General features: G+C 25.6%; 1 protein-coding gene across 1 annotated transcript in view; it reads left to right on the top strand.

Annotated features, from left to right (window-relative positions):
• The first annotated feature begins 2683 nt into the window (after window positions 1-2683).
• The window catches only part of LOC105832556 (tachykinin-like peptides receptor 86C), a 43102-nt gene continuing 26834 nt past the window's right edge, over window positions 2684-18951 (top strand). The window contains exon 1 of the mRNA XM_012673631.3: window positions 2684-4756. Within this exon, the coding sequence (XP_012529085.1) occupies window positions 4468-4756 (289 nt within the window). The 5' untranslated portion in view covers window positions 2684-4467. The remainder of the gene's footprint in view (window positions 4757-18951) is intronic.

An 18951-nucleotide genomic window follows, 5' to 3' on the forward strand; every position in this document is an offset into this window, starting at 1 on the left:
TACTTATATTTTAAATACAAAAGTACAATACATTACATGTTTAATAAAAATAAATTAAATATACTTAGTTATAACTTAAGTACTATGTGTATAAACGTAAAGATATTTTCATATTCTTTCAATGCATATAAATAATTAAAAATATTTAAATAATAACTTATATATGTAGATTATATAGAGAAAAGATTATTTTTCCTATATTTAAAAGAATTATAATTATTTTAAATATAGAAAAAATAATCTTTTCTCTATATAATCTACATATATAAGTTATTATTTAAATATTTTTAATAGTCAACTAAATCACTTTTTCGTTCAAGTTTTATATGCGTTTTCATCTAATAAGGCTTGAGTCATGCATATAAGCTTATTAACTCTTACTAACAAGCTTTATAAGAGACTATTGCGTCTTATACATCTATTTCACAAAAACTGTCTTTTTCATATAGAGTCTGGGATAATAATATGTCTTTAAACTCATAGAGTAAACATACTAAAAATATATACATATTATATAAGTATATTTAGATAAATATTATGTATAAATATTAAGTAAACTTTGTTTTGTACATATTTTCTGTGTAAAAATGTTTACTTGTTAAAAAAATTAATTGATGTATACATCTAGACTGATAATTGTATACAATTGGAATTATTTTAAAGTGATAAATGAATAATTAATCATGCTTGATAGATTTCTATTAATGAAATATAAAGTGTTTTAAAAGGCGATTAAAACTTTATTGCATAATTTTACCGTTCCGGTCGATTCCTCTCAATATTATCCCCTTCAAACTACGGATGGGTAAATTCATTTGGCTTCTCACTGGAATGTCAAACGAAAAGATTGGTAAATTGAATATCTCTGTTCGTCGTTAAATATTCGAGATATTCAAGGCTCTTACAAATTTAAATAATAAGCAGTCAGTGTCTAATGCTACCGGAGTTTGCTTCTTCGAAATATCCATAAAAAGTTTTTTGAGATCTTTGTATCTCATATGACGAGGCATTTCAATATGAAGTCAACCGTACGTGAGGAGAATACTTTTTCACTTTCACTTAAGTTGGAAGATCCGGATACAAATATAGTTAACCGAGAAGAAAGATGCTCTTTTTTTTTCTAAAGCTGCAAACTTTCAACCATACAGATAACAAGCATTTGAGATACAATATTACTCTTAATATCTTTTAATATTGCGTGCACATAAAAAATGTTTCCTTTTTCTAATATTTTTAATTGAGAGAGAAATAACACTTATTTTTCTTTATCTTACAGAAGAGCATACTTTATCATGAAAGAAACAATTACAGAATAAAAACATAAATTTTTTTAAGTTTATATTTCGCAATTGTTGCAAAAACATAAAAAATTTATATTTCTATTCAGCAATTGTTTCTTTTATGTTTTAAACATAAAATTGAAGTGCAGCGTAAACTAGTATATTTGTCCATAAGTCAAACTAGAAAAGACAGAATAAAAGACACAGCATTAAGAGATCTATCTATTAAATTAGTAATCTAATCTAATTTTTATATTGTCGTACAATTTTAAGGCTTATTTTTGGTTATTTTACAAAAACCAAATTATTGTAATATTCGGAACAATATTATAAAAATTATTGCATGTATTATCTAATAGTAGACACTTTCTAATTCTAAAATTTAATTTTTAGCTTTTGTTTTAAAAATAAATGGTGTTAGTAACCTTCTTCTTTCCTTTTGGTTAACTATTTCCGACAATTTATCAGCAAATTATAATACATTTGTTATAATAATAGTACAGCTACAGTAGTATGTTGTTATATTTAGACGGAATTCTTTTTCATGCAATAAATTTTTTTTATCTCACGAGAGCCTTATATTAAAGATATAATAAGGTTACACTCAGAGATGATCACAGAGGTGACGTGACAAACTCGCTTTTCATATATCGGCAAGTTGGCTTTTTTGTGCTATAATAAGCATGGATATACATCTATAACTCGATTTCGCTTGCAAAGAAATGCGGTCACGATTACTATCATACTCATTTGCACGAAAGGAAAATGACATTTATCCATAACAAAGTCGTCAGCGCGAGATCTGACCAAACGTCAAATAAATGCGATGAATAAAGCTTTATCAAAGTCACAATACACTTCTATCAATATAAAAGTATTACTAAACTTTCAGAGATTCTTATAAATTGCAAAAAAGTAAAAATATAAGTTTTTTCTGTAAAAACTTATCGCGCAATAAATTGCTTTCCGTGCATAAGATATTCCTTCACGGCAATAATTAAATGTCGTTATTTCTGCCGGAGTGGAAGATTTATTTTCCACTACCCTTATTTATGTTTTAGCTCCGTCAACAAGAAGCTCTGCAGACAAGACAAACATACTTTCTACAAACTTTTTGTATTACATTGTTTAATTATAATGTTTAACATGTATATTGCCGATGTAAATTTTCAAGGGAGAATAAATGTTACGTATAATATTATCTGTATTAGCGTGTTTCTATAATATTTATATTATACGTAATTAATTTTAGAAGATAGCATTAATAAGAGCTTGATGTGACATAAATTAACGTAAAAGGCGATAAGAAGTGTAATATTTATGAAATTTGCAAGTAAAATGTAAATTAAAATATAATTTAAATCAATAAATTATGTAATTCGACATATATATTTATAAATAATTCTGTAAAATACAAAATTCTGTAAAATACAAAATATACGATACTTTCAATGCAGTATTGAAAACGAAAGTTTTTCAGAGCTTTCCTTATTCCGTGATGTTAAAATTGAGCTACCTTTCTAAAAATACAAGCTTAGACTATATTATTTTATAAAGTCATGCAAAATCTGAAAATAATCTAGAAATGATATAAAACGTGATAGCATATGACTGTAGCATATTTCAGATTTAACATGTTGCGATCAGTCCACGTTATATTTTGAAAAACGTGAAATTTTCAGATGCATTCCTCCGCGTAATATAAAACATCTGTTGAATCTGAAAAGTGTCTCATCGCACGTGACGCAAGTCTCTCAGCTTTTATCCTGAGAAATAGCTATCATAAATCGGCGAACGTGCTGATATCCGGTGCGAATCGGTGCAGACACTCGCGTATTTTCCCATCAGCTGACACTTGTGCCCAAGTGGAAAGTCTCGACGTGGTGGGCGATGAAGGAAAGGGGTGCGAGAATGCTCATGGTGCGCACGCATCACTGAATGAACGCGCTTTTGAGCCTTTCAGTATCGCCGACGGGGTTCTTCGGTACGGTACACCGGCTTGCTCCACCTAACAAGCATTGCTTTTTGACGATCATCCGTGAAATATAGATGTCATTTACGTTATACGCGCGTCCACAAATGTCTCCGATAATCCTGTGACAATAATGCCGACTATTGACAAATCGATCGATAAATCACGCAAATAAATGACAAATATCGATCGGCAAAAGACAATCAAGATTCAACGAACATGCGGATACATATGTTGTCATGTTCTCGGACGCAACGTGATAAACTTTATTGTTTGTTACTAACAGTGATGATGATTTTAAAACGATACTGTATTCAGCAATTTGGGCTTTCCACTAACTGAGAAGAAAATGTACTAGTTATGAATAATATCGTGCATTTAAAGTGTACAATGAGTGGAAAGTGCAGTTTAGTAATGGAAAGAAGTCTTGCAACAAAGCTACAACAGTCGTTTACAACAGCACGTTTCGTAGAGGGTATTTAAAAGTCCAAGTGGTGTTTTAATCATCTAAAAATACAACGATAAATGTTAATATGATACATCGAAAGATAAGTGATTACTTAAAAGATACTATATAATTAATACGGTAAAGTTAAAAAAGTTAAAACAAGCATCAAATATTTAAAAGTTTCCAAGAAGATTAAACACTAATTGCAAAATTTATGTAAAGTTAAAGCAGATCTCTACAGATCTCTACAGATCTAATTACAGATCTAATAATGTGATGTAGATTTCCAAGCGTTTGCTGAGTTAGATATCTGCAAATCTCAGTGACAGAGTAATCTATCTAAGATACAATCATTTTGCGTTTATTCAGACATTAAAAACGATCTCATTATTATTACATCAGACAATAAGTTTAAACAGAAATATTTTTAAGTAAAAATCGACCAAATAAAGAAATAAAATGTGTTTCAATCAAGTTTTGTATTGAAAAATTATCACATTGCTGATTAAATAATGAACTATATGAGATTTCAATCGCTGCAAATTTGTATCAATTACGTATACACTGCTTCAATAAGAGACAAATAACCAGGTTAAGCTATAATAATGATAGTTACTCGCCAGTTCATTGTGCGTCACGTCGGAGGAAATCGGTAACGGCTTATAAAATCGATTTAACGTGCCGTTTGGAGAAAGTGAACGGAGAGATAACGATTGAACAAAGCCTCGGGACTATCCGTACGATCGTCAAAGACAACACTTACAAATATGAATAATCTAGAACATTTATATAATTGCACTGCATCGATTCTGGAGCGTAATGTCACAGTGTTATTACGACTTAACATTAGTGAGCTTCGTTATTTTATCGAAGATACGTTGAATAAATCTACTAGACGTGATATTCTGAGGCAGATGCTTTTGGACTGCATTCTCGTTAATCAGGAACGGCCGTTCGATTTGCCATGGTGGCAAAAACTCTTCTGGTCTTTGATATTTGCGGTGATACTGCTGGTCGCAACTGGTGGCAATATTATCGTTATGTGGATCGTACTTGGTAAGAAGATAGATTGTACAGACGTGATAAAGCATGCCCAAGAAGTTTCCGCTTTGTTAGCAAGCTTCGCGTTCCTATGAATACAGATTATTTTAAAATGAAACTTTTTGATGCTCAAGTTTTGCAATTGCGAATCACAACCACATATCACTTTTCCTTACAATCGACAATTCAATTTTTACTACAAATTTTATATATATACATATATATATAGATGCAAAGAGTGTAATAAAACTACACACTTCACGAGAAAATTAACACCAAGTTAAAATATTTACATGGTAATTAAATACGTTATTACAAAATTATTTAAACAAACATTTTTTTAAACATTCCTCTAAAAAATAAAATTTTAAATAATATTTTTTATATACGATTACGATGTTTTATATACACATTGTTTTATTTACAAGAATTATTGTTTGTAAGTAAAATGACAAGTAGCAACAATTCAGATTAATTGTGAAACAAATCTTGATTAGCAATCTTTAAGAATATGCTATTGGTGCTTCTTTGAAACATTTAATCATATACAAATATAATAAACCACTTGACAGAGTGATTCCTAGAATTTTCCTAGAAAATTGATTTTTCTAAATATAGATATGTATGACGGAGCAATGCGTAATTGTAAATTTCTCAATCAAAGTGGTATTGTTTGAGAAATTGTTTGAGAATTTTCACGTTAAAGGATTATTATTATTTGGGAGAATTTTCTCCCAAATAATAATAATCCTTTAACGTGAAAATTCTCATCATTTTCTGTTATATGTCAGCATACTGTTGTATAATGTTAATACATGTAAGATATTAATAGATATTTATTATTAATAACTTTACATTTGAATTTATATTTCAATTTTTCAATAATAAGATTTTCTGTTACCTACAAAAGTTATATTGGTAATGATTTTATCAAAAATCAAATTTAGTGCATTATACTTAGTTTGCTGCGTACCTACTATCATTCACCTTAATGCTGCACTCGTATACAGAAATATAATATATAAGTTACTAATTAATTTTGAACTTTCATATAATTCAATTAAGTATAATAATTCAATTAAGTCGTATTCTTAATTATAAGAATATTATCATAAGTATAAACAAAAAATATTCAAAATTCCTTTATAACAAAAATTTTGATCGTTAAATGCACGCTTTAATATTATCGTACAACGTAGTAAAATCATGTGGTGGATAAAATTTCAGTTTACACTAAAGGTGCAAAGTTGAAATTAAATTCAAGCTTTACTAATTGTTAAATGCAACAATTAATTACGTAACAAGATAGTTTGCATTACAAAAGGAATGTGATACAGATGTATAAATTAATAACAGTAATGATTTTTTTTTTATGTAAGCTGCATGTAGGTATGTTCCTTTATGTAGTTTATGTGGACTGTCTCCTCCCCCCCCCCGTTTCTTTCACTCCTTATGTACGCGTGTGTATGCGCTCGCGCGCGCAAATTATACATACATATATACATACATATATATATATATATATATATATATATATATATATATATATATATATATAATTTCAAAGAGTACTACTTTGTTTGTTCTCTGAGAGCTTTCTTTGAGTTTCGTGTTGAGAAGTTAAAATTAAATGTATATTCTATTTAATGCAGGTAATCTTTCAAAGTATGTACTTATTACATTAATAGTATTAATAATATTAAATATGTCATGTTTAATAGAAAATGAGTGATAATTGATTGAATAAGACTTGAAGAAATTAAGAATATATTTAAAGTTTTTATAATAAATAATATTTAAATATCCTACAAAAATAAACTTATATGTAATAGAAAGAAATATTAATATCTTTTGTTAGTAATCTTTATTTAATAATGTATATAAACAGTGGAAAATTATAATTATTATAAAATTACATTTTATAATAATTTATATTTATAATAAAATTATATTTTATAATAATTTATAATAATTTATAATTTTATAATTAATATTATATATTATATATATATGTATATATAAATGTAGATATCTTTCATTAATGTTTGACATAGAAATATTTTATATTTTATGTTTCTATAGACAACAAAATATTATAAATAAAAATAAATTACCTCGAAATTGATCAAAATAATAATTAAATTTATTGTATTTATATTTGTATTGTGTTTACAAAAAAAAATTATTTAAAAGAATAATTGTTTACTTGTATTCTTAAGCATTCTTAAGCATTTATTCTTAAATTATTCAAAAGAAGAAAAAAATTATATATACACGCTTATAACTTTTTCATTCAAATATACTAAATCGAATATATTTATATAAGTATTTTATTTAAAATAATCCGTTAAATAAATTACTTTCTTAATTAATATTAATATTTCTGTAAGAATTTCAAGAATTTCTCACACAGAATCTCGTAAAATATTCAGTCGCTTAACTTGGGTGACTGAATATTTTATTCCTTATGCATCTTATATTAAAAACCGTTCTCTCAGTACATGATACAAACACTCGACAAAAACAAATAGAACACCACAAATCAAGATAAATCTTTACGTGCAATAAAATACATCATATCATCTACATCAGAAGGACAACTTGTCAGTAGTCAAGGCACTTATGTAAGTTTTATGTATGTTTGTACTACTTTCTGAACAGAAACATTTTGCGAAATGTTGAATACTGATTTAAAATAAAATGTATTACATTATAATATTATAATATTTTATAAAAGACATATTTTATGAATTGTTGGATTATTAATTTTCATGTACAACTGAGACAGACATTGTAAAATTAGATATAGATTTAACATCTGTCAACAACAATTGGTAAATTGATTAATTAATTTTCTAATAATAAAAATTTAATAATTACTTAAAGTTTTCAATAATTGATAAAAATATATTGTTACAAATTGCTTTTTTTAAGTATCAATATTTCACAAGATACTTTTTTGCAATTAACAATTGAATAATAAATTAAAAAGATAAATCTATGTAAAAAAATTTAATTTATTTATTGTAAATTGTCCATATTTTCTTTTACTTTTTTATATATTTTAATTTTTTTATAAATAAAACTATTAAGTTATTGTCTGTTGTTTGACTGTTTCATCTATATACATGAATGTCCTTAATCAGAGAAAACAAGTATATAATTTATTTTCAATGTCTCAAATATTGATAAAGACTATTATAACTTTTTTAGAAACTATATATATTGGATTTATATTTTTGCTTAGAGTGTATAACAAATAGTTATGTGTACAAATATACAATAAAATACATATGTATCTACTATCTAATTTAATTAGAAATATTTATTGATTTTATTTATATCTTTACACACGCCTAGGAAAATAAAATATTAGAAAAATTTGTAAAAATTCTAATATAAGTATCTTTTCTAAAAATTAATTATAACAATAATATTATAACAAGTTTAACTTTTCAAATTTTTTGAAAACATTTTTTAATAAGGGTTTACGTGTATTTTACAGTAATTACTCTTAGTTACAAGTATCTTTAACGAGTTAATATTAATTTTTATGATAGAATAAAATTTGATATTTAATTTACAAATATTGGATATTAATTCCTCTTTTTCTCAACTTTAAATCCATTACATAAATATATATAAAATTTAAGATTAAAATATACCATTGATTATTAACAAACCATTGTATGTTACTCCTTTCTTGACACATATACTCTCTTTCTATGTAAATATACACATGCAATTATTTATATATTATTTGAGTACTAAAGATATATGTATACCTATATATATTTATGTTTTATAAGCTACATTTTGATATATACATTGCCAGGATTGAAAATCGAGTTCACATTACATACATTATAGATTTTAAGTACCTACTGATAGTGAATTTCAGAACGCCATCAAATGAAGGATAATTAATTTACCTAGTTTCTAAAATCTTAGAGATAATGAATACGAAATTTTGTACATATGATACGTCTTGTGACTAAACTCATGTTTTATTGACATATTTTATTGACAAGCCTTTGATAAATATTTGACGTTGTTATTTCCTATATAATATAAATCGATAATTATATAAAAGTACGTTTTTTTAAAGAACATGTAAATGTATATTAAATTTCCCAGCACGTATTTTATTAAAACAGTTTGTAGCCTCCACACAATTAGAACTCTCTCTCTCTCTCTCTCTCTCTCTCTCTCTCTCTCTCTGTTTTTGAAACTGGTATTGTATTATAGAGGTTTATCAGCATTAACAATTTACATATACATCTATCCGTTAGCACTCGAATAAACTAAACCATTATTCCGGTACTGATGGTTACGTTTTTATTCTTTTGCCCGTTTCGTTTCCGTAACCTTTAGAAATTGTGGCAAATCCGCAGAAGTAACTATGAGTTTATACGATACGTGCAGCATTTTATATTTCAATGAAATTATAATTTGCAATGACAAAAGTACATATATTATAAAATCTTGAATAAGGTGTCTACATCGTTATACAACATTATACATATAAGTATATTGTGTGCCCACGAAAGATTTATTTTAAAGTTCTCTTGTTTTAAAAGGACACTCTAGCATAAAGTCATACATGTTAATTTCATAAAATTATAAAATTGGTAGGCGTAATATGTTTTAAAATGTATTTATTATTTTACAATTTAATTTTATGAAAAAATATATATTAGAATAATTGATTATAATACATAATTAATTATTCTAAATGTCACTTTTTTGTATTTATTATACACAATTATATAATAACATAATATAAACAAAATTTTTCTAGTTATATAAATTTAAACTTAAAGCAAAGTTAGTATAACACTTATCGGCAGAATTGTAATTTTATAAGAATCTGTAGATTTATTGGTTAATTTGATATTTTCAATCTTCAGAAAATGTATGCCATTTACCCTTATATTGCAGTATTCTAAGAATCATGTATCAGAGGTTTTATAAACTTGATTAATACAATATAATATTTTTCCGTTACTTTTCCAATAAGTAAGAAAGTTATTAGTTAAACTTTTCTCGAACTAAGTATTTCTTTAATAAAGTTGTGAACTTGATGGATGTTGATTAGCTAAACTCTTTGCTATAAGACAACTTTTTTCATCGTGTAATAAAAAAAATTTGTCACTTTATATATTTTGTGTGTATGTGTGTTTGTGTATGTACACATCGGGCGTATAACAATCAGATACATTTATTTATAATGATATTCGGAAGTAGGTAATTAAACAGTACGATAATTGCAAACGTTTTAACATTCATGAAGCTTGTTAAATGTAATATTTTATAATATACTGCTTCTTTTCTTATTTAAATATTAAATGTGCAAATAAAAAAATCTTCTAATTTTTACTAATGTAATTTCTTTTTGCTGAAATCTCAACAAGCCTGATGCTGCTTTTTTACCAAAATTTTTCTATATCAAGTTAGTTATTCGAGTTGATGGCGATTCTCTTGCTAATCTATAGTTTATATTCCTTGCTTCATATATTTCAGTATAGTACTAAATATATAAAAAAAGGTTATGTGTAGGTACATTTGCATATATTTTGTAATATTTTTTTTTAATAGATATATAATTTTATTAAAACACGATTTATTTAAAAAATCGTGTTTTTTAAATTAATTTCTTAAATTATTTTTATGTGAGTGCCACATTTTATCAGTTTTGTTTCTCTTCGTTTTTTTGTGCAACTAACACATTTTTATAAACATCATGAGTAATATATATTATATAACTTTAAACTTGACTCTAAAATTGATTAAATACACACACACATTAATAAATGTTAACAGTACCTTGATAAATGTACCGTTAAATTTTTAATTTAATATTAGATATTAATAAAGTTGTACACAATGTAAATGTTGAGCTGTAATTCCATTTTTTACTGAGTACTCTATTATTGAATCAAAAGACAGTCAATATTTAAAGTAATTAAGCAAAAGAAGAAATATTAATATACGTTATAATTTTACAATATATTAATATATTGCAATATTAATTATAAATTATAGTTAAAAAGATAACGTTTATCTATACAAATAAAGTATACGAATATAACATTATTGCAATACTATTCCATATTATCTAATAAAGACTTTCTTTATGACCAATAATTATCACTTATCTCCAAATCTAATAACAGATTAGAATATTAGAGTTATACAAATTAGAGATTCTACGATCAAATCGCGGAAAATTTGAAACTTTCATGTATTAAAATAACAATTATACAAAAGTTTTCTATTCCACAGTTTTTCAGTTACAAGTTGTTTCAATAATGCAAAATACGTGTATCATCAAATTTGTGCTTTGTAAGACGCGGGTTATAAACAAAAATTAATAAAATTAGTTGCTTTGAGTTAAATTTATTGCTTCATCGATATGTCAACGTTATTTTCCTTTTGCGGACTAAAGCAATCCGTTCTCGACGCGACAATAAAGAAGAAGTATATTTACGAGCTGAAATTTATCAGTCAAAGAAACTGCAATGTTTTACGCATCATTTCCAACTGCTTCTCGACATCCCCCCGGAATTCGTGATGAAACTTTTCGACCGTGCGAGCATTGTCTACGAGTACGGCCGAGGAAGTTTCTATCGATCAGAGGTGGGAAAACTTCAATGACTTGGCGGATTAAGAGCCTTGACCAGGATGGCACGAACATAAAATTTCACAGAAATCTAGCTATATAACGAGCAACCGTATTTCTCGGACATACTGATCCTACAGCTTGTCCGTATCGGAAAAGAAGGATTTGTAATGGCGAAGCTGCGCTTTGTCGCGATAAGTAATAGCTGAGAATATATCAGAGGAGGGTTGTCGTAAGGGAGGAGGAGCTTTAAGCAGTATTACAGTCACGACGATCCATCCCCTAAAAACATGCGTTTGAGATGGATTCTGACGCAAACAGACTCGCAGAACTTTCTCCTTTTCCTAAATTTATGACATTTGTGAAGCCATTACATTATGCAGGTTACTGATAACACACGAGGTTGCACTAAAATTTATCTGTTATCTAGAAATGTATTTGGTATCAAAATGTAAATAAAACTTCAATAAAGTTTTATATAAATAAAATTTTTTGGGTAAAAATAATGATTTTTTCAAGTCTTAAATTCATTAATCTATCAAGTTTTATTTTTTTGTAAAAATTTTCTTTCTAATAAGAGATTTTAATTAAAATCTAATTAAAAAATTATAAAATAATTTATGAAAATTTTTGTAATGCATTCGTTTATCTCTATAAAAAGGAATATTAATCAATGCCTCTAATAAATTGTATCTTATAAACATTGTGCTAAAACAATATTCGTTGTTTCTAATACGTACTCAGAATTGATGTTAACGAATTGATTGTATGTTTGTGAATAATACCTGAAATACCCTATTCTGTATACAAATCCGATATATTCTCAACTGTATGTTGGAAATTTTTAAGGTACTCGAGGGAGATCGGATTGAAATTCATCTCGCTGTTTGTTCTCGCCAAGAAAAGTCTTATGATTTATAGATATAAACCTTTATATCAAAGACAAATAAAACGTGTGCAAAATCGGGTATTTTCATCATTGTATTCATATCGATATTTTCGGAGTTAATGTACTACTGATAATTTTTTCGAATACATTCAATCTCTCTTGAGTGATACAAATGTTATGTAAATAATATACTCTCTCTGATAGAATTTCGTAATAACGTCATATTTGTTATAGAATTTCAAACATATGCTATTAAAGAGTACATCGTATTAGGAAATAATTATAATCGAGCGAAAGCACAGAAAAAAAGGTTGTTATTGTTATTTTGACAATACCTTTAGTTTCAAAATGAAAATCTTGAAATAAGGTTATATTGCGTTAAATAAAAAAATTTACTTAAATAAAGATTTATTTTAAGATTTCATATAGTTTAATCAAGAAAATTATATTCTTGTTATTTAAGAATAATTTTCTTGAATGGAAATGAAAAAATGTTAGATAGAAAATACTGTATGTTCAAATCAAAGATTATAATTTTTTTAGAATAAAATTATATAAATAATAATATTATATTTTTGAAATGACAATTATAGTATTAAATTAAGGCTATAATATTGTCGAAATTCAAGATTTTCAAATTCTTCTAAGAAGATTATATATTGTTGTGTATATATAAAACAATAAATGCGTTTATATGAATATATAAAAGTTAATTTGACACTTGCTTTTTTTCTGTGGGAGCTGTTTCTATTTTGTCGACAAAATTAATATTGGTCGATATTATTTTGGACGTTATGTTGTTAAAAGATACAATTACGAATTCAGAACGTACAAAATTAGTCAAATTGTTTGTCTTATTATTTGTGTATTTTATTTGTGCTATTTACTTTTATAAATTATTATTAATGCATACATTTGAAAATTTGTTTATAGTTATACATGTTTATTCAAATTATAAGTATTATACAAACGTAATAAATTTTATAAAACATAATATTATTTTTTATTTATAATGAAAGTAAAAATTAATTTTTAATTAAAAAATTATTTTTCCAAAGAAAAAGCAAGTGCATATTTACTTCATAAATATTCTAATGTGTTATGTATTTATCTATGATAAAAATTAAAAATAATCCACTTAAATTAAACATTTTTTCAATCTAAAAATAAAATTTAATAGTAGAACCTAGATTTCAATTTAATGGTAGAAACAAGGAAGTTGTTTTTTATTTTATCCAGTGTCGTAGTCGAGAAAAGTGATTACAGAGACATCGGGTTAATGAAACTTTATCCACATTGAGTGACACGTCGAAGTTTCGCGGAAAAAGAATTCAACGAACACGATTGTGCTAGTTGCGGTTAGATGTACAATTTTATTTAGTGAAGGCAAGCATATTTGCAGTATAAGTCTGTAAAAATTGAAGATCTTGTGCACCGACAAGTATTGAACAAACAATTCATCTAAAGCCACAGAGATTTGTACAAAAGAAGACGAAGTGATTGTCAAAACAAAAATAACGAAATAAAGCATAGTAATAATAAAATATAAAAAATAAAATAATCTTTTGTCTTCGTGAAATAAACTTATGAGAAAATTTGTACCTTTCATATTTTTATATGTGAATTAAACATTTTATAAGAAAAAGTTGTTATATATGTATATATATAATGCATTAAACATTTCATAAAATCAGTATTATTCTTTACGGTATACAATCAAATAATATATTAATTAAATACGATTTTATATACAATTTTCCCACAAAGAGCATTTCTAATTATCTAATGTACGTGTAACATTTGGATTAATTTAGATACACACACGTTATATCTATTAATATAATCATACACAAGTGCATTCACTTAATTCACTCATTCAATGAAATATCCTATAGAAATAAAAACTCAAAATGTTATAATATGAAAAAGTAATATATACATAAAAAGTAATATATTTTAACAATTAATTAAAATTTTTTCAAATTTATTTTTATTCAGAGATTAAAATAAATATAAACTGATTTTTATTGTTATTTAAAGCTAATGTAATTTATCTACATCAATTACAATTTTAATATAATGTTTTAAAAATGTCAAGTACATAACAATGTACGATTGAAGTACAATCATTCTTGTCTATGACATATATCTGATTTAATTAATATTTTATTTTACAAATATTTCACTATCGGAAGCTCTTGCGGAGAGTTTTGTTCATTCACAAATTTACATCCACCATCGGGTTACCTCAAACACGACTTCGTGCTAAATTTGCTCCGAATAGGACGACCGACTTGAAACAGAAGAGCTTTTGAAAGGAATACACGAACGCAATTCTCTTGAGCACCAAACTGCATCTTAGTGAGGAGTAGAGGATCATTCCACTTGTGTTTCGGAGAAAATTTATTCTTTCATTGAACTTTATATATAAAAAACAAGTAACTTCAAATATTGTAAATAAAGTGTAATTATATAGCGTCAATTGCACAATATAATTTGGTTACCGTTCTCACCGCAAATTACCATATGCAAAGCGCAATCAATAAGTGAATTTGACGTTCGCAAATGGACAAAATACATTATATTCATGATAGCTGTTATGCTAAGCCTCGAAACACCTGTATTATGTCTGTTAAGATTTATTTATCCGTTCATTAGCTTACGTTTATAGAAATTGTGGTCAATTTGCTAAACGTTGTTAAACTTCAACTGTAGTTTAATTATTTCTGCACTTTTTTCAACAAAAATTTTTAAAATATAGAAAGAAATTAAAATTTTATAATTACTAATTAAATAAAAAAATCAAATGGCGTACGCAAAATTAATAAAAAGTTAAATAAATCAATGAATATTGTTACAAAAAGGTACTGTAAATATATTATATTAAAAGGATATATTAATAAAGCATTATATTAATTTTTACAATGTTAACGTTCGTATATATAAATATATATGTTGTAAGTAAATTGCATTTAGAATTTATTTAAAGTAAGAATTATTTACTATCGTTACGTCAACATTACTTTAATCACTTACGTGTAGTAATAACATATAAGCTCTATAATTATACATACTAATATTATAATATTTATAGATATAAAGTGATTTACTAATACTGATACAATTTTATCATTCTTAAAAAAAAATTAATATTGTATTACTGACGTTTTTTGAAATACATGCAAAATCTAACTTGGCTAAATTTGGTAATATTCTAATAAAAATAATTCAATAAGTTGCGTTTTGTGTAAAATTATATTTACACATCGCGATATTCAATATATATGAGACTTCTTTAATTTTTTAAATCAATATTTTATAAACAAATATATGTATATGTACTGTAGCATAACTTTGATAAAACATAATTTGCGGAGAAATTAAAAAGTAAACTATGAGGCAATGAAACAAACTATGAAACAAACAACATGTATGTTAATACAAATAGCTCAGTTATTTTAGAACATATTTGCATATATGTGTGTTAATTAAGTAAATTCAAAAAAATTATACGTTTGTAAAAGACAAGCATTAAGAAAATTAAATTTATTTTAAATGTGTATAAATACTTTTCTGCATTTACTATAACGTAATTTTACAAAAATTTGTACCAAAAGTGTATGCTAAAGAAGATTAAAAGAGAATATATATTTTTATTCAAGCGTACAGAAAAATAAATATTATCATTTACTTTAATATTATTATTATTATTATTATATATACTGGAAAAGTTAAAAGCAAAATTTGAAACACCTCCGAACAACCAAGATGGGTCAGCATTGAAAAGAAGATTTGAACTTTTTGTACTAATGTACAATAATATTACAGCGTATATGCATACTATGTTCAGTGCGTCGAGTCATAGCTATATTAGTTTAAACGCAACGCTCTCAAACAAGACGGTTAATGAGCTGATTGCACAAGATTCTTATCTTGATTAGATATGTTTGATGAGTGACATGAGCTCGTCTGCGTTGGGCAGTAGAAATTAGCATAAACGTAATAGCTTCCAGATTGCTGCACGGTCGGACTCAACTAAACCATCATTATGATGATGAAGATAATGCAAGAAAATCAAAGCAAATCATACCGAATCCACTCATTAAGAATGCGCTTGTAACAATGAAATAATAATTGAAACGAGCAAATAATATCCGTTAGAATTCTAAAATAGATAACATTATATATCATTAGATAACATTATATATTATATAACATTATAAAAATTGCTTTTCTAATGACATTTTACTGTAAAAATTAATTTCACATTTAATTAAATATATCCGATGTATTCCATTTGATATTATAAACAAAAAAAAACTTTTTCAAATTGTAAGATTTTGATTATGTTATAATAAGAACATTATTATTTCGACTAAATTGAAATACCTCTATTAACTAAGACATTATATATATTGTTATGCTTAATATTATGTACTATCGTAGTTTCTGAGTTGCACAGAAGAGCTTAGTTTACGTTTCTGTATATATGTATACCTATGGTTTAAGCAGAGAGAAAACGCTTAATTATGCTACTTATGACATTTAACTGTGCACCACTTCGAGGATTTCAAAAAAATTAAATTACCGCTGTACTTTCATTTTAGCATTCAGTATCGTTATACTTTCAAAGCAACGCGAAATGGTAAATATATAAACTTTCTGACGATAAAAAATGCACTTAACTGATAAAAAGTAGTTAACCCAGTTGTTACACAGAAAAAAATGTAATATAGCCAATAACATATGTGATTGCGGGCTGCCAACTGCATAAAATATTCAATACACTAATATTTGCTATTAATGCAAGTACAATGTTGATACTGCAATAGCATATATTATTGTATTGAGTATATCTGTAATTGGCAGTCCGCAATAACATATCTTATTGAATATATTACTTTTTTTTCAGTATACACAATATAAAACTGCAACATGTGGTTGACTTGTGGTATATTATAATATATTATGATATGAGTATTATAATTTGTATTTTAAACCACATATTTTTATGAACAAAAATAAACGAACGACTCTACGTTATCAACATCGATCAAGTTTGTCGGGCAGTTTAGCATCCTCTTAAACTAATAATTTTATTTTTGTAATTATCAATTTCAACTTTCTTATTTTTATTTTTAGTTTACTAGAAATTTCAACACGAGAAAGCTTGGCTGCAGCTGTTACCTTTTCTATAGTTTCTATTTTCTCTTCATTTCTTCTTTATTATTACTTATTACACATATTTCAAATAATTTTGATGCTGATAAGCTATGTATATGTATAATATGTAATAAATCAACAACCTTTTATTAATTTTCACAAATATCTAATGTCACATATGTGACGAATTTCAAAACTTTAATGGAATTATCGTTAATCCATAAATCGTCATACCATAAATTTCCACGACATTGAAGTTTCTACATGGATAGGCTTGCAATCCGCTTACGTTTATTACGAACAATCGATTTTGATTGTAATGCTAATAATGTAAATCGAGAAGTCTATGTCTCGAAAAGTTACCACAAATTATCTTTTAAAAAAATTATTTATAAAATCTTTATTTTTTAGCAAATTGATAGGGGTAATTAAAGTTCTTCTTTATGAAATATTTTAAGCTCAATTATCTATTGCAATATGTTCAAATTATATAACAATAGACAAAAAACATTTATATTGTTAACATTATTAACATTCTTATATCTTTCTATTGCAAAGATTTTAACAATAATTATAAATATTCAATTTGTATAATTTCTTTTAATAAAGGTTTAAAAGTATATTTCATATTTATATCTTTCTTCTATTTAAATATTAATAACATTTAAATATATAAAATAAAATTAAAAAAAATTTTTTACATAAAAAAGTTTTTTACATTTTTCTTATATAAAGAATGTCCTAAAAAAGAAATTTTAATTTTAAAGAGAGAAGCAATAATTGTAGTTTCGTTTCTTGAAAACATATTATTTTATTTTAGTTGTTGTGATTGTAATTAATAAATTTCATATGCTATTTTAAATAATAAACATTTATTTTACTATACGTATTTTAAATAATTTTAGGACTGACAAAGCTTTACGTATGAATCAACAACTTTTAATAAAGCAAAAATATCTTCTCTTTATATGCAAGATTTTAACTTGATAATAACTTCGCATGAGCTTTATGAAAGATCAACTTCGCGAAGAATTTTAAAAGCAAAAATTCCAAGTGGCAACGATTTGGATTTCCAATAATACTCATAAAATATATTACGTGATGAATATCTCTCAAAAGATTTCATGTAATTTAATTGTCGCAATTTAATTTAAATTAATATTCTATTAATTTAATAATACATACGTATTTTAAATATAAAATGTGTTTTTATTACAAGAAATAAATTACAAAAAGAAACGAATCTCTCTCTCTCTCTCTCTCTCTCTCTCTTCCCCTCTAAATGACAATAAAAAAAGATTTATTATATTATAACAAAAAAAATAATTAAAGTGATAAATAATTTAAAAGATATCATCAAATACACATAGACAGAGCTAGTCAGTAGATTTGTTTTCACTGTTATATGAATTGCAAAGCAGCAGAAACATCGTAAATCAAGTTCAGTTTGGCAGAGACAAATTGTATTTTGAAAATTTAATAACTTGATTTGTAGGTTTGGTGAAGATTTCCTTTCGACGAAACATAGATGTCAGC

This window comes from Monomorium pharaonis, chromosome 6 (assembly GCF_013373865.1).
Source record: "Monomorium pharaonis isolate MP-MQ-018 chromosome 6, ASM1337386v2, whole genome shotgun sequence".
Classification (NCBI taxonomy): Eukaryota; Metazoa; Arthropoda; class Insecta; order Hymenoptera; family Formicidae; genus Monomorium; species Monomorium pharaonis.